This window comes from Peromyscus californicus, unplaced genomic scaffold, assembly GCF_007827085.1.
Source record: "Peromyscus californicus insignis strain IS unplaced genomic scaffold, ASM782708v3 Scaffold_21__1_contigs__length_65335640, whole genome shotgun sequence".
Lineage (NCBI taxonomy): Eukaryota > Metazoa > Chordata > Mammalia > Rodentia > Cricetidae > Peromyscus > Peromyscus californicus.
The window spans coordinates 12,463,554-12,488,826 of record NW_026294514.1 but is presented as its reverse complement, the minus strand read 5'-3'; the positions used below and the strand labels follow the sequence as shown (position 1 = coordinate 12,488,826).

The 25,273-nt window shown below is 46.8% G+C and overlaps 1 protein-coding gene across 4 annotated transcripts in view; it reads right to left on the bottom strand.

Annotated features, from left to right (window-relative positions):
• Cflar (CASP8 and FADD like apoptosis regulator) overlaps positions 1-25,273 on the bottom strand; it is a 50,370-nt gene that overhangs the window by 14,036 nt on the left and 11,061 nt on the right. For 2 of the 4 annotated variants that reach the window (XM_052749529.1, XM_052749528.1), the window contains 7 exons: positions 17,278-17,706; positions 14,855-14,960; positions 13,073-13,208; positions 11,701-11,786; positions 7,641-7,695; positions 3,043-3,092; positions 2,197-2,278 (listed from right to left, as the gene is read on the bottom strand). In XM_052749529.1, the coding sequence (XP_052605489.1) occupies positions 2,197-2,278; positions 3,043-3,092; positions 7,641-7,695; positions 11,701-11,786; positions 13,073-13,208; positions 14,855-14,960; positions 17,278-17,573 (811 nt within the window). In that variant the 5' untranslated portion in view covers positions 17,574-17,706. Of the gene's footprint in view, positions 1-2,196; positions 2,279-3,042; positions 3,093-7,640; positions 7,696-11,700; positions 11,787-13,072; positions 13,209-14,854; positions 14,961-17,277; positions 17,707-24,288; positions 24,604-25,273 lie in introns of those variants that run through there. The other 2 variants (XM_052749531.1, XM_052749532.1) reach the window with 2 other exon arrangements.

Here is a 25,273-nt window from a genome sequence, read left to right as displayed (position 1 = left end):
CAATCCCTTACTCATCTGAGAGCAGACTGAACATCCTAAGTGCTAAGCCATGGCAGGTTACGGCTTCAGTAGTTTTCCACTAAAGTTAAACAAAGTAAGAACGTTAGCTGGCACTTTGTTCCAGGCACCCTACACCCTTTAGGAGAATAATCTCACTCATTCTCCTAACCATCCCATGAGGGAACTTCTGTTATTAACCCACATTACGGCAGAGACACTGAGCCCAAGGTCACAAGCTAAGATACAGCAAAGCCATGATTAAAATCTGGGCAAAACTACCAGGGCCCAACTCTGATGCACTCCTGTACTTGGAGAAACACAGGTATGCATCTAGCCCCTGCCCACAACTCAGCACGGGCACTGGGGGTTAGTCATGAATAACTGAGAGTTTTGGTTCACAGAAGGTTGTGTCTGGTCTTTGTGGGTCCCTTAATGTAAACAGAGGTACAACACAGGAAGCTGAGGGTTTCAGATATTTCCTGATGGTAAATGAAACAAGACCAATTACAAAGGACAATTCCACGACGTCCTTTAGAACAGTAAGTGACTCATTAAGAAGCTACTTCCTCACTGTCTATGGATGCTAATAGCTAAAATGGTGCCTGAGTTTGGGGCTACTGTGACAAAGCACGGTGACCAAGGCAACTCTTGGAAAGGAAGCATTTGATTGGAGGTTTGCTTAATGTTTCAGAAGGTTAGTCCATGATCATCCTGGCACTAGATGGGCACAGCACTAGAGCAGTAGCGGAGAGCGTCACATCCTGATCCACAGGCAATAGGCTGAAAGACACTGGGCCTGGTACGGGTTTTTAAAACCTCAAAACCCACCCCAGTGACACACCTCCTCCAACAAGGCCACACCTCCTCCAACAAGACCACACCTCCTCCAACAAGGCCATACCTCCTCCAACAAGGCCACACCTCCTCCAACAAGGCCACATCTGCTCCAACAAGGCCACACCTCCTCCAACAAGGCCACATCTGCTCCAACAAGGCCACACCTCCTCCAACAAGGCCACACCTCCTCCAACAAGGCCACACCTACTCCAACAAGGTCACACCTCCTCCAACAAGGCCACACCTACTAATTCAACAAAGGACTAAACAGTCAAATATATGAGCCTATGGGGGCCATTTTCATTCAAACCAATACAAAAGGAAAGGACAGTTCTCTACAGCTGAAGAGACACATTTCTCACAGCTACCAAAAATAGGACATGAGAAAGTGGGACCGTAGCTGAAATCCTGGGAAATAGAGTTTCGTATCTGCTAACTTGACCTTCTCTTGGGCTCTCTTTTCACAAATCTCCCCACGGTAATATTTCAAGCGAGTCATCTCTGACTCATGCTAAGGAATGTTGAGAGGCACAAAAGCCATGAACCGCAGCGATCACTCCTCTAAAGGAAGGGAGAGATGATTAAATGGGATGTTATTCTCAGCACTTGGCTCTCCTTGTTCTCTCCTGATGCATCACCAGGGATTCAGCGAGCGTCAGACATCCAACAACTGAGCAAAACAATTCAGACCCAAATGATGACGGCTCACAGGTAGATCAAAGGGACACGTGGTCCCCACACTATTCACATCCCTCTAAGTAAACACAGATTTAACACGTTTTTAATGGCCCCAAGGGAGGCTTTCACAGTCCATCTAGGCGAAAAGATGAAACACCTGGTAATATTAGAAACCAGAATGCCTTTCATTACAAAGGCCCCTTGCAGACCAGGACCACCCCGAGCCATATCACCCAGGATGCACAGGTAAGACTAAAGACACACGCCAACTACCACAATTATAACTTGTGTTCCCCAAGTTCATCTCATGTTCCTCCTAACACATAGACAAATTTATCTACGTCCATTGTAGTTGGCTTCAGCCCCTTAAGTTTTGACCAATAGAATATGAGTAGAGCTGAGGCACATCGCTCTGAGGCCCGGTCTCTGAAATCTGTCATGAGGTCCTCTACACAGTCTCTATCCCCTCACCTGTCAGTCACACAGAGGACCCTAGAGAAGACTCCAAGGCCCCAAAAGATGAGGGGACCACTGACTCACGGACCACATGGAGTAAAAAGCGAGCATCATAATAGAGTGTGCTTGGCTACTGCAGCTGGTATTTACCATGCTGACAAATCCACCTTGCCTGGTCGTGGCCACGCCGCAGGGCATCAGCTGGTCTGTGGCTTCGACACCTACCTGTGTCATTTCCGATGCAATCGATGATCAAGCAGATTCCCAGGGGCTTGCTCTGCATCCTGTAACTCTCCTCGTGTATGTGCTAGGAAGAAAGGCAGGCACAGTTAGGGAGGCTGGATACCTCTCTGTCCCCTTAAGGCCTCTCTCCTGTGCCATTTCTTCTTTTGGGTTGTCTTAAGCATCCCTTTGGCAGGTGAGTCACTCCGCAGACGCGGCCTAAAGTCATCACAGCTGACACGTCCCATTACTGTAAAACTTTTCCTCTGTTCTGCTAATGTGCTCAAGACAAACAGCTGTTTCATTTCTCCCAATCGCCATGAGAATCGTCATCTCTTTGCATGTGTCTTAGCTTTGCAGAATAAAGAATTTGGAATTCTTTATTTGGAAGAGAGAAGAAAGATGGGTCATGTGCCTTCACAGATGCCTGAAGTAGCAACAAGAGACATTTTTCTCAGCCAGTACAAACGACAGCCTTCCACCTTTCCACTGCCTCCTCTTAAGAGGACCTTGTCAACCCAGACAAAAGCCAGGGCACAACATAGTTCAGCTCAGCATCACTGCCCACTTCTATGTCCGGTAGTTACCCGGCTTCGCCATGAGCTGCCACTTGGAATTCCCCTGCATTCCAAAGTTCATGCCATCTACTCGAACAATTTTTTTTTTCCTCTGCTATATAGATTCAAGGTTCCTGGCCAATGAGTTCTCAGGAGAATTACGCACAGGCACCCAGTTGTCACAAAGAATTTTTCAAAACAGTTTTGGCTTTTTTTGTTTGTTTTTTTAAGACATCAGTGTTCTAGTCGAGACTTGTGCATACAATACCAAATCAGAGAATTTATTCTTTACCGGAGACCACAAAGCTCCCGATTCCTGAATGGACGTCTTCACTGGTTTTCCTGGGGGATAAAAGGGAGAGAATCGTTACAAAGCAGAACTTAGACCCGCACATGCTGGCTGAGTTCTTTCCATCGTGAATGGTCTTTGTTGTGTTTTGTTTTTTTGCTTGCTTCTTAACTACCTATTCTTTCTCCAGCTAAACTCAGCCCAAAGTTCCATCCTCATATGGAAGAGCCTGACTCAAAAGAAAACTCAGGCGCCCCTGTTAGTCCAGGACTGTGTAGAAAAACCATGATATGCAAGTGCAAGAAGGCTCTCTCTCACCCTCCTCCAGGTGATGACCGGGGGCTGGTGAGTTTTTAACCTGATAAGGAGAATTCAAAAATCTCGCTATACTAATAGCTTTCCTACATGGGCCAAAACCATGGGCTCCATCTAAAGGGAACAGCTTGGAGCGTGCAGGAAAGGGAAGCTTATGTATGTGTGCTATGTACAGAACAGATGGCCAATGTTTTCATAGTTCAGTGATGCTGGGAGATGATAAAATAAAATGTCAGCAGCAAGACAGTGCACAGCAAGCCTGGAAAGTGGGGAGCCCACAGCAAACTCTGCTCCACAACAATGACTCAATTAGCCTGAGAGCGTGGGGGAGGCACTGGGCTCCCAAGACACAAAAGGGCTGGCTCACACCTTAGTGCTGAGGAGTTCTCATCCTGTCTCCTCATTCCATCTCTAGGCCAAGACTGCGGCAAAGTGAGAAATGATGTCTAAAGATAGGACAAAGAAAACCACCACCTCACCAGAGTCTGTGAGATCTGGGGGAAATGAACTGGGGGGGGGGGGTTGTTTGTTTGTTTGCTTTCTGTCATTGTTTTATTTTGAGTTTGTTTTGTTTCAGAGGTAGGCTCTTGATATGTTGCCCAGGCTGAGCCTGCCTCAAACTCGTTTTCACCCTGCTTCAGCTCGTGAGTTCTGGGATTCCAGTCCTGTGCTACCACACTCGGCTTTGAACCAGTCTCTCTCTGTGTGTGTGAATATGCATGTATGTGTGTATGAACATGCATGTATATGTGTGAATATGCATGTGTGTGAATATGCATGTGTGTATGAATATGCATGTATATGTGTGAATATGCATGTGTGTGAATATGCAGGTATGTGTGTGTGAATATGCAGATGTGTGTGTGAATATGCATGTATGTGTATGTGAATATGCATGTATGTGTATGTGAATATGCAGGTATGTGTATGTGAATATGCAGGTATATGTGTGTGAATATGCATGTATATGTGTGTGTGTGAATATGCATGTATGTGTGCGTGAATATGCATGTATGTGTGTACAGGTGCAAGCACCCCTGTTTTCACATGTTGATGCCATGTGTCTTTCTTAATCACTTTTCACTTTACTTTTTATTACAGAATCTTTCATTGAACCCAAAGCTTATCAATTCACACAGGCAGGCTGGCCAGCCAGTCATGGGGATCCTCCTGTCTCTGTCTCCCCAGTGCTGGGATCACAGGCATGCACCAGGACATTCAGTTTTTGTTTTTGGTTTTATGTGGGTGCCGGAGACTGAACTCGGGTCCTCACACTTGTGTGGAAAGCATTTCACCAACTGAACCCTCTCCCTGGCTCCTGAGCACCTGAAGGGCAACTCGCAATAAACATCCTTTCAGCTAAATTATGCATTTAGAAGTTTTACGGAGATAATAAACCATGAATAAAAAAAGCATATCAAAGACATCTACTGACTGACTGCTTACCATGGCCAAAGCTAGGAAAAAACCTAAAAGTCACAACCATGAAACTGATTAAGTCAACTATGATACACGTGATTGCATACTCTGCGATGTGCAAAAGGCTAATAGAAATTGTTGTACATTCGATATACCTACACAACATATTCACATTAAAATGGATGATTCAGTAACATGCACTTAATACAGACTAACATGGACATTTTTCTTGTCACTGTTCCCTAAAGAGTAAAGTATAAAAACTATAGCATTTCCATTGTACTAAGCATTATAAGTAATATAGGCATGGTTTAAGTGTAAGAGTGGATGTGGACAGGGTATATGAAAATGTCACAGCCTGCTGTGTAAGAGACTTGAGCATCTGCAGATTGTAGTACCCACAGGGCATCCTGGAGCAAATCACCTACAGATACTGAGAGACAAGTGTGTATACTTCTAGATAAAAACCAAGAGGTTTAAATCAACCACTGGGGGTTGTAGCTCAGTGGGAGAGCCCTTGACCGGCACTCATGAAGTCCTAGGTTCAATCCCCAACAGTATTTAAGAAAAAGCATAAAATCAAACATGAGCTGGGTGTGGTAGTCCATGCTTGCAATTCCAGCACATTAGAGGACAATGGCTATTAGCTGGAGACCGGCCTGAGCTGTGTAACGAGACCCTTCCAAAAAGAATTGACAATAGAAGAAAATAAACCAAACATTAACTACAGCTATCACCGGCAAATGAAATGAGGAGGGAATTTTGCTTGGTTCTCTTCAGTTATAACAAGCAGTTTATTTGAACAGAACAGCAACTCCATTAGTTAGGTTACAGACAGTACTCTGCATACTGCCCAGCCTGCTGTCCCCTTGGCATGTACTCCAACTACTCTTCCTTAGAAAATATGTATGTGACACACCTACCTCACTGACACACCTATCTCAGTGACATGTCTATCTCGGTGACATGCCCATCTCAGTGACATGCCTGTCTTGGCTGAGGATTTAGGAAGAGCCTGATAGTAAGTGGCAGTCACCACCACCATCAAGATCTTTCACTAGGAACCATGTCCAAGTCCAAACTGACCTGAACACATGGCTTGATTATCTTAAACTTCTTAGTTTAAGGCTTTTCCTTCTTATTAGTGAGCCCAAGCCAGGCCAAAGCAGAAAGACAGCTCCCCTAACAGTGACGCCAGGTGACGGGAGCCTCAAGGACTGACCAGGACCAATCTATGCTAGGCTCACAGTGGAAAGAACACGTTCGTTTTGCATTCCTAAGCGAGCATGCCTGCCGGGTCTCCTGTTTTCCACTTTAAACAGCACTCAGCGTGCTAGCTAGCTCTCCCACCTCAACAGTGTTTTAAGAAACAGGCTGTCACTTCAGGGATTCATTCCGTTCTCAACAGTTTTCACTGGAGAGAAGAACGTTAGGTAGGGAGCGGCAGGCGTGAGCGGCACCATCTGGCTAGCCGGGGTAAAATGGTTCTTGGCTTCCAGGAGCACACGCAGCCTGCAGGCTACACGAGCTGCCTGGACCAGGCTCCATCAGGGCGCCGCCCGACCCATGTTGGTGCTCCTCTACTGCGCATGCACGCAACAGATTCAAAGGCCCTTGGGTAGCACCGTAGCCCTCCATCGTGGCAAAGAGGCCTGCTCATGCTGGCTTGAAGCACAGGCTACCTCACCAGTATAAGGCTGAGTCTGGACTCTCGCTTTAGAAAGGCCTCCGTGCTGCAAAGAAATGCTTTTAAAAAATAATAATAATAATAGTAATGTCATAAGCCAGCCATGGTAGTACAGCCCTGCAATTCTAGTACTCAGAAGACTGAAATGGGAGGTTCGCTGTGAGTTTGGGATTAGCCTGGGCTACATGATAAATACTAGTCCCAGCAAGGGCTACGCTGCAATTTCTGTCTCTAGTTATCCCAAACAACAAAAAAACAAATAAATAAAATTTTAAATAATGCCACAAGCTCAAGCAAGCACTGATTTTTTTTTTTTTTTTCCAAGACAGGGTTTCTCTGTGTAGCTTTGGAGCCTGTCCTGGAACTCGCTTTGTAGACTAGGCTGGACTCGAACTCACAGAGATCCACCTGCCTCTGCCTCCCAAGTGCTGGGATCAAAGGCGTGCGCCACCACCACCCGGCTAAGCACTGATGTTTTAAGGAAGAAGAGAACATACCGGTTGAAATGAACCATTTTTCAACTGCATTTCTTTTCTTTTTATGGAAGAGACTGCCTTCTCTAGAGTGTCCAGTTAACCTTTCTTCTTCCTGCTCCTAGACACTGGCTTTCCCGTGGCTCACTACCATGGCTGGATTGATGTTTACCATGGTCTGGTTACAGCTCCATTTCAGAGGTACAAATGCCACACATCTTACAAACACAGGCAAGGTTATGGGCCTGATGGAGGGGGTGTGATCCAGGTTTAGATGAGCTAAGTTAGAGAGGAATTACCAGTGTCAGGGAGCACTTCTGAGGAATGTGTTTACTGCCCTTCGAGAGCTTAATCAAAATTTGTGGATAAAAGAAATCACCAGCTCTAAAATGGAACTTTTCCTTTTTTTTTTTTTCCTTTCTTTTTCTCTTTTTTAGATGACAGGGTCTCACCACATTGCTAAAGAGGCTGATCTTGAACACCTGGGCACAAGAGAGCCTCCTACTTCACCCTCTCCAGCAGCTCGGTCAATAAGCAGGGACCACCAGACACAGCAGTGTGAATTTTTTTTTTTCCGGTAATGGAGATCAAACCCAGGGCCTCATGCACACTAGTCAAGCACTCTACCACCGAGCTATACCTCAGCCCTTTGTACTGAAGTTATGAAAAATGTATAAAGAATAGATATAAGAAATTAACGGTCTTACTTTGAACGCCATGGTACTCCACAAATCTTTGTTCTCTACTTCGCCCATTCTGAAGCTTCAAACACAAAAAAGAAGGTCACGCTGTTAGTTTTTAGAAGCTCACTATGTTACACCTCTTTAAATAGCTCAATATTTTTACACAGGGGGGAAAAATAAAAATATCACCTTCGCGGTTACCTAAAAATGAACTGCGGGGACTGTTAACTCCCTAAGTTCCGAGATCAAATCAGCTCTCTCGGTGAGAAATGAAAACACTATGAAGGTGGAGCTATGCTAAACTCACACACTAGACTGCTTCAAAACAGCTCTGAGCCAGCTCTTACGGACAGCCTGGGCACTAGGGCAGTCCCAACGCAGCAGAGCATGCTGGGACGGAGACTTGACATTCAGTCTATTCCTTTAACGGCAGGGCAAAGCACAGCATGGCTACCGGTGTGCGTTTTAGGCCGTGCACTTCTGACTATGAATCCTGACTCTGCCAGTCATTTTGTCCTTCTACCTGCTTCCTCATCTGCGAAAGTGAGGATCAGAAGAGAATAATGATACCTGCTATACATACACAGTAGGGCGGTTTTTTGTTTTTTGTTTTTTTTTTTTAAATGTATGTGAGTGTTTTTGCATGCACGGCTATGCCTGATGTCCATGGAGATAAGAAGAGGGCACTGGATCCTCCGGAACTGGAGTTCCAGACAGTTGTGAGCCACCCTGTGGGTGCTGCAAATGGAGCCTATGCTCTTAAATGCTAAGCCATCTCACCAGCCTTAGCCCCAAAGGGTGCTTCTGGTGTTTCAGTACTCAGAAGCAGCCAGCACAGTATAGCGTACATGGAAGCACTTAATAAACGTCTACACCCAAAGCCCTAGGTACAATCTACAGCACTCCTACGTAAATAAACAAACGACGTCCAACTATGGCTTCTTAGAAAATGATTTCTAAGGTACAAGATAAGTGGTATGTGGGCACGATTCGTGACCATGAAGAATTCTGCATGAACCACTCCTGAAAGACGAAACTGACCTCTTCTCTCAGATGACAGGACCCCGTGTAAGATGACATCATTGCCTATCACCATCTGACCACTCAGAGTTCAACAACAGCTTACCTCTTTAGCTATTCTAACCAAAGAAAGTTCTTATTTCTATTAACCTGCGTCTGAGGGTACATCTGTGTGTAAACTGAGGCAAGACATGCAAGCTATGGCTCCCCCCCAACCCCGCAGGAATAATCCTGACTTAGTCAAAGCCTGGTCATTGCTGTCCCCCCAAAACAGTACATTCACTTTTACATGCCACTGACAAGGGATCAAATCAAAGCCAGACTGTCAAAGCATGACAGTGCAGTCCTGTAACTCTGTGATTGCAGAATACCTCAGATGCAGGTAACGTCATTGTAATTTCCGAAGCACGTTTGTAGCCTTATACGAGTCAAAACATAACCATGCAGTTCCTGAATCTTGCGAGAAAGTTACCAGGTTTCTATGTCCTGGTGCCTGCTTACTAAATGAGATATCGAGTCACGTGTTAGAGACAGCAAGGGGAAAGAGAAACGAAGCACACAGCATGCCGGACTCCAAGCAGGCCACACAGACGACCATGAAGATGCTGGGCTGCGTTTGCAGCATAGAAACACAGTAGTGAAAACATGGAAGGATTTTAACTAAGACGGATAGTGTAAGTTACAATAAACAGGTGGTGGGAGGAAGAGGTCAGGAAATCCTGCATCTGGGTTGTCTGCGACTGAGTATCGGAGACTAGAAGAGCAAATTAAAAGCTGTACTTGCTGGGCAGTGGTGGCGCACGCCTTTAGTCCCAGCACTCGGGAGGCAGAGGCAGGCGGATCTCTGTGAGTTCGAGGCCAGCCTGGTCTCCAAAGCGAGTTCCAGGAAAGGCGCAAAGCTACACAGAGAAACCTTGTCTCGAAAAACCCAAAAAAAAAAGCTGTACCTAAGCAAGGAGATGACTGTAGTTTATAGATATATCAGGAGACAGTGGGATGAGCAGAGGCCGGGCCTGGCTGGGCCTGCAGGAGATATATGTACACAGTCACCATGCTTTAGACATTCGTGTCCTTATTTTGTTCAGTGAGTGGGTGGGACAGGACAATCGAACAGCCATTTAGCTTTGTAAGTCTGTGGCTCAGTGGTCCCTCCTATTATTGCTAGTGTTCTCCAGGAAACTGCTTACAAAACAGGAGGAATGTTTTTCATGACACACGTTTATAGAAGTCTTTACAATTCAACCACAAAGCTGAACTCTCCTAAGTGTCCATCTCAAAGTCCGCATAACTTGAAGTGGGGTTAGGTTCATATTATACCGAGGCTCTTCTCACGATAAAAGATTAACCAGGGAACAAGCACAAGATGGTCTGTGCTCCTCTGAACACAACTACAAATGACCATGTGATATTTATGATCGTTAACTAGAAAAAGAAATCTTTTGTTCCATCACTCAATTAAAAAAAAAAAGTTTACATATTGTTAAATTATTAAGATACAGCTGGGTGGGGGTGGCGCACGCTTTTGATCCCAGCACTCGGAAGGCAGAGGCTGGTGGATCTCTGTGAGTTCGAGGGCAGCCTGGTTTACAGAGCGAGATCCGGGACAGCAAAAGCTACACAGAGAGACCCTGTCTCGAAAAAAAAAAATTATTAAGACACACTCAGTAAAAAAGCCAAGGGAAGACTGGAGAGAAGGCTCAGAGGTTACGAGGACGGACTGTTCTTTCAGAGGACATGGGTTCAATTCCCAGCAACCACAGGGTGGCTCATAACTGCCTGTAACTCTAGTTCTAGGGGGTCTCATGCCCTCTTTTGACCTCGGTGGACTCCTGAACACACGTGGTGAAAAAAAACTCATACAGGCACACATGCGTACACATAAATAAAAGTAAAATATTCTAAAATTATTTTTTAAAAAAGAAAAGGCACAAAGAGATAAGAACCAGGATATTTATTTTGCAGCATTGCTTCTAGTAACAAAAGAACAGAGGCAATCCATACATCAGCAAGAAAGAACTAAATACATTTTGGTGTATGTAGAAAATGGAAGCCAGGAGCCCTCCTGGCAGGACATGTCCATAAGGTCAGCACTTAGGAGGCTGAAGCAAGCGGAGGGTCATTACAAGTTCAAGGCCAGCCTGGGCTAAACACTGGATTCCAGTCCAGGCTGGGTTACAGGGTGAGATCTCGTATGGACTGTATGGTACAGTGTCTAGGAATTCTCTGTTCAGAAGAGTGACGTGGTGTGCTTGTTACCCCTCACACACTGTATGTATGTGGACTATCTCTGCATGGTCAAGGAACTGGTCAAGAATAGTCGCCTTAACAGAAAGGAACTGGAATATGAGTATTATAGGGTAGGGAGAAAACACGATTTTAAAATCTCTGTGGGGACATTTAAGTTTTTCTTTCTGCACGTACATCCTATCTCTTTTTATTTTAAAAGTGAATCTTCAAAGAAACAAACAAAGAATGAACAAAATTTCCAGTGGTATAAATAGAACATTTGCTAATGCACACAGGAAAGGAACTAAAAGAAAGCATCCTAAAATATTAATGGTAGTCATACCTAGGTAACAGACACATGACACATTAATTATTAAACTTTTTTTTTTTTTGGAAACAGGGTTTCTTGGTGTAGCTCTGGCTGTCCTGAAACTCACTCTGTACACCAGGCTGGCCTCAAACTCAGAGAAAGTCGCCTGTCTCTGCCTCCCAAGTGCTGGGAATAAAGGTGTGCGCCACCACCGCCCACTAGCTGAGAATTTTTAAGGTTTATAATCATAGAAGTGCTGGCCTGGAGAGATGGCTCAGTGGTTAGACCCACATGTCTGAAAACTGTCTGAAACTCCAGGATCCAACACCCTCACACATGCAGGCAAAACATTAATGCACATGAAATAAAAATAAATAAATTATTTTTTAAAAGTTGCACACATTTTTTAATGAGATACATGTCTATCATAGTTTGTTCAGCTATTACACAGGAAAATGAGATGCACACTTGGATAACATCTCTGAAACTGGTTCATGCTGATACTCCGTACACCGGCTCCAGACTCACCCTTGAAGTATATGAAGGTTCCTTGATACTCAAGTTTGGGAGAGAAGCCTGGAGAGAATTCATATAATTTGATCCTGTTCCTTGGCCTAGAAAGACAGAAAGCGGGGCTAAGATTCATAAATTATCAAATGAGTCTTCAACAATGCTTCAGTACCAGTGACTCGTCATCTTTCAAAATACCTAAAACCTGAACCATCTGAATTCAAAGCATCAGTGCAGACAGATAACTTCTGCCCATCGATAAGAATAACTAAAGGTGCTGGGCAGTGGTGGCGCACACCTCTAATCCCAGCACTTGGGAGGCACAGCCAGGCGGATCTTTGTGAGTTCCAGGCCAGCCTGGTCTACAGAGCGAGATCCAGAACATGCACCAAAACTACACAGAGAAACCCTGTCTCAAAAAACCAAAAAAAAAAAAAAAAAAAAATTAAAAAAAATGACTAAAAGGGAGACTGAGTTGACTCAGTGGGTAAAAGCACTTGCCACTGACTCTGACAACCTAATTTCAATCCCCAGGACCCACATCATGGAAGGAAAGAAATGACTCCTACATGACACACACACACACTAAATAAATTAAAAAGACAATTAAGTGCCATTCCTATTTCTGATTGTCATTCAGAACGAGGACAGATTGCCCTATAGACAAGCAAGTCTCAGTCAACGACCTTTATGCTGTGACCCTATGGTGCCAGTATAAGGGAGAAGGATGACCCCCTTTTATTTTAAAAAAAGAAAAGAAAAGTGACCTTTCTCGTGAGGTTAAGTGAAACACAGCACACACGGAGGACAGCAATCAGACCCAGGGACACCACAGAGTTGGATGGTGGTTACCAGGTCCACCACGGAGCCGGGCAACAGGGTTCAACCTGCAATCTAAGTCCTGACTGTTCAGTCTCTCTGCCCTTTAAAATCAGAGATACAGGGCTGGAGAGATGGCTCAGAGGTTAAGAGCACTGGCTGCTCTTCCAGAGGTCCTGAGTTCAATTCCCAACAACCACATGGTAGCTCACAGCCATCTGTAATGAGATCTGATGCCCTCTTCTGGCGTGCAGTCATACATGCTGTATACATAATAAATAAATCTTAAAAAAAAAAAAAAAAACAAAAAAACAGAGATACAGACTTCTTTAAAGATCAGGATGTTAAGACCTGGTTGGTGGCAAGTTTCAGAGGGGGGAGATTTGGCAGTAGGGTTGGGATATCGGGATATGAAGGCAATAAAGGAATATGATCTCTTGACGTAGGCTAGAGGGGCTGGGGCACTTGGGTTCTGTCTCAACCATGTATCCAACAAATGACTCCTCACCAACCATTCCCACTGCACACAGAGTAAAGCATCAGAGATCACTGAGAAGCCAAAATTCCTTACCAGACTGCCTGTACTTCTGGATTTTTGTCTTCAGGTCTATTCTGTGGATGTTCTTCAGGCATTTTTCTAATAAGTTCAATTGATCTGAAGCAATCAGATTCAGTTTCTCCAATTCAATCACCAGATCCAAGAAACTCTAAGAGATCAACAAGAAACACATGTAAGTGGAGCTAACAAGTCCCCAGGGCAAACTCTAGGTCATCTGGTCATAAGATGACCTAGATGAGACCTTCTGGTGACCCTTGGTGATCCCAATCCAGACAGTTCTGCCCAGAACAAATCACTCTCCTGAATTTGATTCAAAGAGATGGGGGCCTAGGGCGGTAGCTCAGGTGGTAGGGTGCTTGACTAGCATGCATGACGCCCTGGACTTGATCCCCAACACCACACACCACAAGGGCTTCCCAGAGTGTGTGTGTGGCCAGGGGGTTACAGCTGAGGAAAAGATTGATATAGGAAATCCTCATAACGCCACGTGAAAGTTCTTAAACTGTTTGCATCGATGCTGGACATTCCAGATCATTCTGACTCAAGAGATGACGACCAGAAAGGGTGGGGCTCTCCTACTCATTCAACCTGAAACACCAGGATCTTTAAAGAACCATATTTCAGACGCAAGCATCACTTTGGGTTTTATTTTGCTCACAGTTAACACTCGGTTACTTAACTGTTAATCATTATTTGCAAAGACAATAAACATAATTAATTACATATAAATGGAAGAAGTTGATTAGGGAAATCCCCCAAAACACTGTTTTCATTTTCTTCCTCATTCCCCATTTGATGTGGGAACAAGCTGTGTTCCTATAGTCCTAAAACCGAGGAGCCTGAGGAAATTCTTAGAGGCAGGGTAGCCACTCGGAAGACTTATTGTCACCCCCCCCCCCCACCCCCACCCCCCACCCCCCACCCCCACCCCACCACCCCACCCCCCACACACCCCCCCACACCCCCCACACACCCCCACACCCCCCCCACCCCGAGATGAAGATTTTTCTTGACTCGTCCTTATGTTAGCCATACCAGGCGTTCAAGCATTCTTCCGGGAACCCTAGCAACCCTAAATGGTCACCACATTTCTGTCCCAATCTCCACATTAGCCACTTCCCAGAGGGATGAGTCAGAAGGACCACCACTTCCCCCCACCCACCCCGAACTACCTCCACAGAGCACCGAGGGAAGTAAAACAGAAGAGGGACAGCCAATGGGAGTGGACCAGCAAGCCCTCGGGTCTACGCCACACCAGCAGACAGGACGCCCTCGCCCGGAAGAGAGCTGTCAATTCAGAGAACTGACGGAGAAGCCCGGCCTGTGCCGTTACAGAAATCAGGACCAAATCTAAACATGAAAGAAACACCCAAGGCCACAGGAAGAGATAGTACCAACCTATTTTCTTCCTAATTAAAAACCCACTCTCGGGCTGGAGAGATGGCTCAGAGGTTAAGAGCACTGTTTGTTCTTCCAGGGGTCCTGAGTTCAATTCCCAGCACCCACAGGATGGCTCACAACCATCTGTAATGAGATCTGGTGCCCTCTTCTGGCCTGCAGGCATACATGCAGACAGAACACTGTATACATAATAACTAAATAAATCTTTAAAAACAAAACAAAAGAAAAGAAAAAACCCACTCTCTTGCTACCAGTGTTAGAGAGAAACCATCTGAGATGCCTAGTTCCTGGGACCACGGCAACAGGCTGCCCACCCGCCTCTCTCCATACCACAAGGAGCAGACCCTACTTCTGACAGCTCTTTGGAACAGACACCCAGAAAAGACAACTCACCTTGTCCTTGGTCACCTTGCCTCGGCCTGTATAATCTCTTGTAAGGAAGACTAACGAGGACACATCAGATTTATCCAGATTCTCACCAATCTCCATCATCAGCACCCTGCAAATCCCAAAAGTTTCTTTAGTAAAGCCAGACAAGGATCCAAGAGCCCATGCCTCCCCGAGGCCAACAACTAGACTAATTCTTGTCCTGTGGAATGTGCCCCCACTCTATAAAACAGGAGGCCTTGACAGTGCCCCAAGAAACTCTAAGAAAATTCAAAAAGAAAACTCATCCTCCTCTGTTTGCTTGGTTTGGTGTTTAGAGACAGGCTGGGGCTGTGCAGCCCAGACTACCTTAGCACTCACTGTGTAGACAGACTAGCCTCAGACCGGCCCAGCCTCCTGTCTCTGCCTCCCAGGTGCTGGAATTACAACACGCAGGCATGCGTGCACGACCACACCTGGCCTTTCCTTTGTTTGCAGCAGGACACAGCACTTCCCTTTCTAACTAACCGCTCTGAAAATAACCGGGCAAATAAGACTTCCCTGAAAAAAACCCCTAGGTCCCCAAAACTAATAGTGAAATGAAACAATTGAGTAACAGGAAAGACAGGATTCAGAGTGGCCTTGTCCTCTCGGTTTGGCAGCTGCAGGTGACACTGGGTTAAGAACCGTACTTTGAGTCTCAGGATCCCAGAGCCAAGAAACATCCCCAACATCTTGGCCCACAGTTGAATTTGAAATGTAAAAGACGTAGGCCATGGGGCTTCTGACCACAAATGTTTAGCCTGGAAAGCCCCTCCTGATGATGTCACCTGTGCCCTGGCTGGGGCAGCCACCACACTTGGTCAGGACTCCTGTGTAGAAGGGGGCGTTCCCAGGTAGTCTCCTGCATTCTTCGGGATTCTTTTGTGCCCTGAGCTTAGGTAGGCACCGGGCCTGTGCTGATGTGAAGCCTGCTGAGCAGATGGGTGAATGGGTCAACCGTATCACCTCAACTGCCAGTTCACCTGACCTGAACCTGGTCCCTGAGACCCCGTGAGATCACTGACATCAGGTGATAGCTGGACAAGTGAAAAATGACCAAGAATAACAACAACCCCAAGCATCTCCCACAGAAAGCCACTTGGTACACTATCCAAAGAGACCTGTAAACTTGTGATGCTCAGTCACTGTCTGTGGTGGTGCTGAGACTGAACCTAGAACTTAGACACCCTAAGCAAGTACCTACCGATGAGCTGTAGCTCCACACATGGCCCCCTCTGCCTTTTCAGACGGGGTTTTATTAAGTTACACAGGCTGGCTTTGAACTCACAATCTTCCTGCCTCGGTCTCCTGAGTAGCTGGGACTGCAGGTCTTCGTCACCAGGTACAGCTAGCTGAGCTATATATCACTCTTTACTTCGTAAAGTTAGTAACTGGTTCAGCCTGTGTGGGCCGCGGCTGGTCTGTCTGAGGTCTAACACAGCCCTTCCAACCCCCAGCTCTGGACACTTTCCAAAGCCCATGCTGCCTTCAGCCCTCCTCAGTAGTTTTCGTAATAGGCATCATCCCCAAATACACATTACACAACCCACAGAACTAGTGGCCTGGAGGAACAGGAAGCCATTTAAAGGAACAAGGTCTCTTTCTTGCCTCAGAAAACTCAGTCCTTTCAGCGGCCCCAGCAGAGGGGGTAAAGGGGGGAGACAGACATACAGCTCAGAGGCTCTGGACGTAAGGGACTCCCGGGTCGGTCGGTCCAGCTTCAACCAGAAGGGGGCTAAAAGGTAGCTCATTGACTTGGGCTCCGTGGAGCCAGGAAGGCAGGACTACAGGAAGGGAACCCACCCTGCTCCACTTCCTTGGCTGCCTGGGGGTTAGGACAGAGGAAGATTTACAAAGGGCCACAGATCTATGGAGGTAGGAAGGTTACTCACACTTGCTACTTCCTTTCTCAGTACCAGAATTTTCTAAAGCAGCGCAGCTCCCACGCCATCAGGGACTGGCAAGAAAGAGGGCTCTACGTTGTTTCTTCTTGCTTCCTTTCTCATCAGTCTGTCCTTCCGGCACGCAGACTATCTGTCCTTTCCACTTCCATTACGATCTTTTACCCAGTTGCTGACCCAGTGAGCAACCCGGGTTTTTTTTTTTTTTTTTTTTTAATTCAAACAAGCTGTGATCCCACCACACCTGAGGCAGGGGGATTGCTATGGGTTGGAGGCCCAGCCTGGGCCACACAGTAAGTTCCAAGCTAACCTGAGCTATAATGGGCTTCCAAAACATCCAAAACAACAGACAAGCGAGAATCCAGAGAGTTCCACGCCACACAGTGGTGTCGCAGGCAGTCTGCTCCGAAGGAAGCAGAGGTGGCGAGGCTCTTCTCACTGCCCTCACTGTCTAGACCATCCAGCCCCCTCCCCGCAGTGCAGCCAGGGTCAGAGGTCATGAGTTACCTATAATCAGAAACAAGGTGAGGGTTTCTGCACAGGTGGGCCTCCACGGCTGCTTTGTCCGTCTTCAATATCCTCTTGAGCAGATCGAAGCGCCTCACTCGGTAGAGCAGTTCGGCCAAGGTAGCAACGGAGAGCTGGCCCCTCTCACTTAAGCTGCCCAGGAGGTCCCTGACGTTAGGTGGGGCCAGGTTCTCGGCCACATCCCTACATAAGAAAAGCATCATTTCCTTCTCGTCCTCGTCCAGCGACTCCTCCACCTGGTGGATGACCTCGGCAGACACGGAGCACATAGCCATGTTCCAGGAGCCAGCAGCCTGGCTCTCTCATCCAGCTTCCAGCCACTCAGCAGGGCTCCGTGTGCCATGAGATGTCCACTTCATTTTGGAGGGCTTTCTTCATCTCTTTCAGAGTTCTTGTAGTAGAGGCGCTCTGTGGTGAGAGAACACTTTTAATCCTCTTGTCAGAACCCTTTCGCGCCCAAGCCTCGAAGCCCAGGCTCTCTCCCTTTCTTCCTGGTCTCTGTAAGCAAGTGGGTTCAAGTCACCCTTCCAAGTCAACAGAAAGAGCTCCTCAGTGACAGAGCCCAAGACTGAGCCAAACGCCAAAAGACCCAGCAGAGAACCCAGACATTCAAGAAAATGAAATCAAAATCAAAATTACCTCCAAAAAATCCCACATGGTTTAATGAGAATGTAAAGCGGGTAAGGGGGAAATCACAGCTGGGGAGCTACTGAGCAAGTTACCATGAGAGAACTCGGGGGCAGAGGAAAAGTCCAGTGACTAAGCAGCTGACTTGTCATAGCAGTTACACTCACACCCACTCCTTAGCTCCACCCAGAACGAAGCAGGTTTTGGCCAAGGGGCGCTCGCCTCTCTGCAGGGGCCTCACGAACAGGGGTTCGGTCCTTTCCTCTCTCCCTCTCCCCCATTGCTCTCCCACTGTTCACCCCTCACCCACAGCTGTAGGCGCTGCTGCAGCCCATCCCCATTGCTCACAACTTCATCACGAATGCCCACAGGACCCTCCAGAGGGGCTGGACCAAGAGCTTTGTGAGTTTTGCCCAGGTCCTCGGATCTTGGCCCCAGGAACCCTCAATATACGGCTCCACGGCAGCCAGCCACGGCCATCAAGATTCTCAACGGCATAGTGGAAGTGGACGCGGAAGACTTGGGAGGACCACAGTTCTGAGTGAGATCTGGTGAGACGCCCAGCTCAAGGCCCAATTGTGTACTGTCAATTTCTTCCACCAGAACTGACCAGTTTCCAAGTGTAGGCTACAAATGATAATCACTGTCTGTTCTTTTGGTCTTAACTTAAAAAATACACTTATTTATTATGTATGCAGGGAAGGGGTTTGTGGGCATTCCCCCATGCAAGTGGGGGGTCAGAAGACAACTTTCAGGAGTCAGTTCTCGCCTATTATGTGGATCCAGGGATCCAATTCAGGTCATCACACTTGGCAGCAAGCGCCTTTACCCACTGAGCCGTCCTGCCGGCCCTCATACATGAGACCTTGTCTCTGAGCAAAAACAAAACAAAAAACCCTCTGATCTCAAAGGAAAAACTGGAAACACGATCCAACTCTTAGATATGTATAACGATATTTAAGTATTTATCTAAGATTGGTATGGCTATGCCAATCTCAACACCCATTTATCCAAATAACTTCAACAGGACTATTTATAACAAATGGAGTGGAATTTACTAAAAACATCACTCAATGTAGAAAAAGCAGTGCTCGGAATACTTTTTTTTTAAGTCCCAATGACTAATTTTATGAGTCTCAGATGTCAAAAGCCTGCATGCCATCCACGGGAGGACACCTTAACTGCCAGTTTCTTTTTCTGCTCTATTCACTAGAAGCTGTATTGTGCTCATTAGATGCTACTGTATGCTAACCTCTAAAACAGTTATGTGGACAACAAGAAGTAAATAAGGCTCATAAAATAAGAGATCATTAAACATAAGAGCAGGAAAAATCCAAATTCTCCAGACATACTTGACAAAGAACTGAACAAAACCAGCAGAAAGGAACTGTTTGAGTCAGCTTGTGAGGCAGTCACCTCACTTGTGTGGTTCATGGCAAATGAAAGAACGTGGCTGGGGTTATCACAGAGCAGTATCCACTCAGGCCATCATCTCCTGCTCAGGCCATCGTCTCCCGCTCAGGCCATCGTCTCCCGCTCAGGCCATCGTCTCTCGCTCAGGCCCACGGTGCCTTCTGCCAGTCATGAATGCTCACAAGAGCACTGCTTTGCTGTCTCCCTCGGTGCTGAGGGGGGATGGTTTGGCAGCCAAATCCCAGTTACTCAGGGGGAGCAGCTGGTAGAGCAAAAAAATATTGGAAGGAAAATACAGATTCCCAGGCAGAGCCAGGCCACTGAGATGCAGCAAACCTCCATGCCCAGAAGCTGGGGTGCAGCTCGGGCAGTTCTTATGGCTGCGGGTATTGGGCACTGGACAGAGAACAGCACAGAAATAAGAGGTTGAACTATAATCTAAATAATCACTACTTTATTGGGTTATCTGTTAAGCCCAGGCCAAGAAATTATCATAAAAAATTCCCCAAGACTGGGGAAATCAACAAGGCCTTCAGAAGCAAATGCAAAATCCCCGCAGAAGATCCCCTTCCCGTATGAGAGGATTTCTTTCTTCTTTTGTAAGCTGGGTAGCACAGGCTAGCCTGAAACTCACTATAAAAGCTCAGGCTAGCCTCAAACTCATGCCAATCCTCCTGTCTCAGCCTCTGGAGTGCTGAGATTATAGATCTGCACCATCATACCCAGCTAGAGAAGAAATGATCTTCTGCTGAAGGGAAACTCATGTCTCAGTGAGCATGAGCAAAATGATAAGCATGGGCTGCAGAGATGGATCTGTAGTAAAGATCACTTGCTCCACTTGCAGAAGCCTGGGGGCTTGGCTCGCAGCACTCACAAGGCAACTTACAGCCTTCCATAACTCCAGTTCCCAAGGAATCTAGTGCCCTCTTCTGGCTTCCTTAGGTACTGCATGCATGTGGTGCACATACACAACTTGAAGGGCAAAGCACTCATACACATGAAATAGAAATAAATAAACCTTTTAAAAATCAAAATCACCACAACCATAGACAAAACAAACAGAATTCAAATCCTTGGGGCCTGCATCTGGAAGTTTATGTGAGTGTGCTCAGGTGAGTAAGGACATAAGGGGCCTTTCTGCAGTTCCATAGGCCAGGCCAAGAGCTCTTATGCACAGCAAATTTGCTCCCCAAGGGTCCTTTGATGATGTCTGGTTTTTGGTCATCATCCCCCGGTGGTAGCTCTGGGATCTGATGGACAGAGGCTAGGATGCTACTCAACATTCCACAATCTCCCATCTCCCTGAGATCAAGAACAATGCAACCTCCCATGACCACAGCACTGTGTCCAAGAAACCTCCTCAAATTTCAGGTTCCAAACTTCCTAAGTCGTTTTGAGACTTATTAGTGTTTTCTAACTTAATTGCACCATGGCCAGAGACTGAGAGGTGAGGTATATGACCTCCCTTCTATGAGGCTTTGCCTTCTGTGGGGTTGCACACTTGTAATCCCAGTGCCAAGGACACAGAGACAGGGATGTGCCTGGGCTCACTGGCCAGCCAGACTTGCCTACCATGAGAGTCCCAGTACAGTGAGAAGTCATCCACGTCTCAACTAAAACAAGGTGCTGATTAATCTGAAAAAACAAACAAACAAACAAACAAACAAAACAAAACTCTAGCTACAGTGTACACAGAGAGGCAGAATATGACCAAAATAACCTGCTCAAATACACAGCTGATGTGAGAAATTCAGATGAAAACTTCAGTGCTAATCATTTCAAGTTTACCATATGTTATCACATCACACAGGTAACATGGAGGAATGACCCAAGCTATGCAAGACCTTAATGGAAGAAAACATGAATTATTAAAAAGGCATATTACTAACGACCCAGATAAATGGAGAGCCATACTTTATTCATGAGTAGGAAGATTCAGTATAATAAAAATATTAGCTCCTGGGGCTGGAGAGATGGCTCCGAGGTTAAGAGCACTGTCTGCCCTTCCAAAGGACCTGGAGAAACTTAGCTCCCAACATTTAAAATGCTTCCAGAACTTCCTCCGTGTATACATAGATGGCTAGGCCTTAGAACAAGAATGCCTAGAGCCTTCCCAAAGTTATCCGAAAGGACAGATTTTACTGGTGCAAACGATATAGAGGGCTTTGGGGTAGCTGTAGGAGTCTTTTGTTTTATTTCTTTTGAAACAAGAGCCTCATGTAGCCCAGGCTGGCCTTGAACATGCTATTTTGTAAAGGATATCTTTGAACCTCCCAAGTACTGGCTTACAGGGTCATACCAATACACCTGGTTTTGCTTTGTTTGTTTGTTGTTTGTTTTGGTGGGGGGTTGTTGTTGTTGTTGTTGTTTGTTTTGAGACTGGATCTCACTCTATAGTTCTGTCCTAGATCTCACTACATAGACCAGGCTGTCCTTGAACACACAGAGATCTGCCTGCCTCTCCCTCCCAAGTGCTGGCATTAAAGGCGTGCGCCACTAGGTCCAGCACCAAGCCTGGTTTTAAGCAGTGCCGGTGACTGAACCCAGGGCTTCATGCATGCTAGACAAGCTCTCTCCCAACGGAGCCACATTCCAGACCAAAGTCTTTCAAGCTCAGAAAAAAGACTCTAGTCACGGCCATCAACAGCCAAGACACCTTTGGGGACTCCATCCAGCACTCCACTTACCTCTCCCACAGAGTCTCTTTCTCCTCACTCCCGAGAGAGGCACAGAGCTATCCAAGCACCAATCCTTCCTGCTTTTCAAATACCCAATCCTGACTGATCAACATCCCATCACTGAACCCTGCCCTTGTTTCAAACCATACAGACCGAACTAGCAACGGAGTCTTTCCTGGATTCTAAAAGGAATTCCCCTTTTCTTCAGATGAAACTCTCCCTCACCGTCTCCCCTTCTTTTCCACACCCACATAGTTTCCCGTTTGGTACACACTGTCTCTCTCTGACCTTGGCAACCAGAGGACTGAAAACCTAAAACCCAGTCTCAGTTTCATTTCTGGAGGAAGGCATGAGACTATGGCACTAACTGCCTAGGGCAGCCACACGAGCTCAGAAAAGGAGACGGGGCCTGAGACCGCATCGCTCCCGACACGTCAGTGGGGAAACAATGTCAGTATTTCCGAAACTGCTGGAAGGGCTGAAGAAAGAGGATGAGCTTCTAGCAGAAGGGCCTGGGGCTCCGTGGGCCACCTCGCCTAGTCTGGGGCAGAAGCAGACTCGTGGTCAAACACGTGTTTAGACATCAGGGTCTGACTCAGAGCCAGCACTCAGTGTGTAAGGGATGAATGAAAGGTTTACATATGACAGTTCTGGGAAATGATCTCACTTCCTTTTCTCTGTACTGGGCCTGCCCAAATTCTTTGGCCAGGGTCTTAAGTTCCTTCACCTTTTGCCTCCTGACGACATCATCCCTGTGACATCTCACGGAGGCATGCCCAGAACTTTCCTGTTTTTGTACCAAAAGTCCTATATCACAAGAAATAGCCTGTCCTGGGCTAACTGGAACGGCTGGTCACCCCCGAACCCCATTTTCAGATCCCGAGTCTCTCCCACTCGCATCTAGAGTAGCAGACAGCCGAAGGGGAAAAGAGAGGATTAACCAAAACTACGATTAAACCTACTATTTTGTCAGCTAATTAAAATGCACAATTTTAAAAGCATTTGAACAGACAGCATAGGTGAGTAATTCTTCTCTTAGAAGCCAGAATTCAATGTACTTGTTAAACACACACACACACACACACACACACACACACACACACACACACACACACACGAGTGCTCAGTGGGTAAAGGTGCCTGCCACCAAGCCTGAGAAAAGAGAGAACCGAACTGACCCCTCTGGGTTTTTCTGAGCTCTACAAAGGCACCTTAGTACATGTGTACAAGCACACGCACACTAAACAAACAAACAAACAGATAAGCAAATAAATAAATAAGCATTCCAGCAGGAAGCTGAGGAAGGAGGGTCGCACAGCACTGAACTGGCAGCACCACTTCCTGTGTTAGGCATCGTGAGGCAGTGTGTTCACAGCATCCTGGTTAGCATCTCTTCACACCCCCAGAGAAGACTCCCCGCCGCCTCCATGGTCCTCCACCTCCACGGTCCTGGGACAGCACTCGCTCCTCAGCTCACACACACGGCCAAGGCTCTCGGTCTTAAACAGTTAACCATCCCACAGACCCTGAGCCTGAGTCCCCCAGACCAGCGACCCCTCCACTTCATCCCTTTCACACAGAGCTAAGACCCTGTGAGGGAACAGCCTGCACTGAGGTCAGTTTCTTCCACTTGACCCACTCCTTGGCACGACTCCACCTGGACCCTCGTCCCCAAGACGCCGTTTAGCGCGGCTCACAATGCACCCTCGTCCCCACCATGCTGCTTATCGCTGCTCACACTGCACCCTCATCCCCAAGACGACGCTTAGCGCGGCTCACACTGCACCCTCGTCTCTACAACGCCCTTAGCGTGGCCATACACTGCACCCTCGTCCCCACAATGTCTCTTAGCGCGGCTCACACTGCACCCTCGTCTCTACAACGCCCTTAGCGTGGCCATACACTGCACCCTCGTCCCCACAATGTCTCTTAGCGCGGCTCACACTGCACCCTCGTCTCTACAACGCCCTTAGCGTGGCCATACACTGCACCCTCGTCCCCACCACGTGGCTTAGCTCTGCTCACACTGCACCCTCATCCCCACCACGCCACTTAGCACGCCTCACACTGGCATCTACATCAGAAGGAAAAGCCAATGATGCTGAAGCTGTTTTTATTATGCAAAATTCTAATAATTTTTCTTATCATAGACTTGGATATTTCTGATGACTTTTTTATAATGTTGCATTGAATATTATTGATTTTGATTGCTGAACTCTTGACAACTCTATAATAAATGGTGTGGGAAAGTGAATATCCACATTTGCCTCACCCTACTCCGTCTTGACGGTATGCTCTTGCCCAGGCCTCTGTGAACTTGTAGCTGTCCCATCCGAGAGCTCTTGGGAGTTTCCGTCCACACTCAGCAGTCCCTCTTCTGAGTATGGACCCAAAGGAAGTGAACTTCGCACCTCCTGAGGATATGGGCACTGGGGCTGGAGAGATGGTTCCGTGGTTGGGAGCACTCACTGCTCTTCCAGAGGACCTGGGTTCGGTTCCCAGCACCTACACGGAGGCTCACAACCATCTGTAACTCCAGTTCCACCCTCTCCTGGCTTCCTGGGGCACAAGGCATGCATGTGGTACACAGAGACACCTGCAGGCAAAACATTCATACACACAAAATAAACTAAAAAAATTTTAGAAGATATCAGCCCCCCCCATTGCACTGCATCCATATTTTTTTAAATTTAATGCCGAATGCCGTTTATTGAAGGAGGGAGGAGGTCTTAAATACAGGCTTACAGCACAATGGGAGAACCCCGGAGGGCAGAAGTTCGCTACCGATGAGGGCAGGAGTTTGCTACCAATGTTTTACAATCTTGCATCTAAACTGTTAATGTCCATTATGCAGGATACACAGACAAGGAACTTCCCTTAAGCATTCAGGAGGGTGAAACCGGGCAGGGAATTAGCATAGGGAGGATATCAAGGTCAAGGTCAGCAAGCAAGGCAACAGTTACCCAAAACGGGGGCCAGGACCCTACTGGTCCCCCTTTTACTAAAAAATGAGCTTCTGACTTAGGTTGTGTGGGACGTCAGCAGGTCACCTTACCCATCATGGAGACGCCTGCCCAGGCCACACAGGCGCTCTGTCTTAGGTTGGTGAGCGCCCCCCAGGCATTACCCATCTCTGAATACTCATTATCATACAGGCTCAATCACGTTCATCCATATTTTAAACAAGATATAAAAACAGCTTAGGTGTCAAAGGATGAGATATGTTATAATATCTCATAGCATACATATGTGTGTAT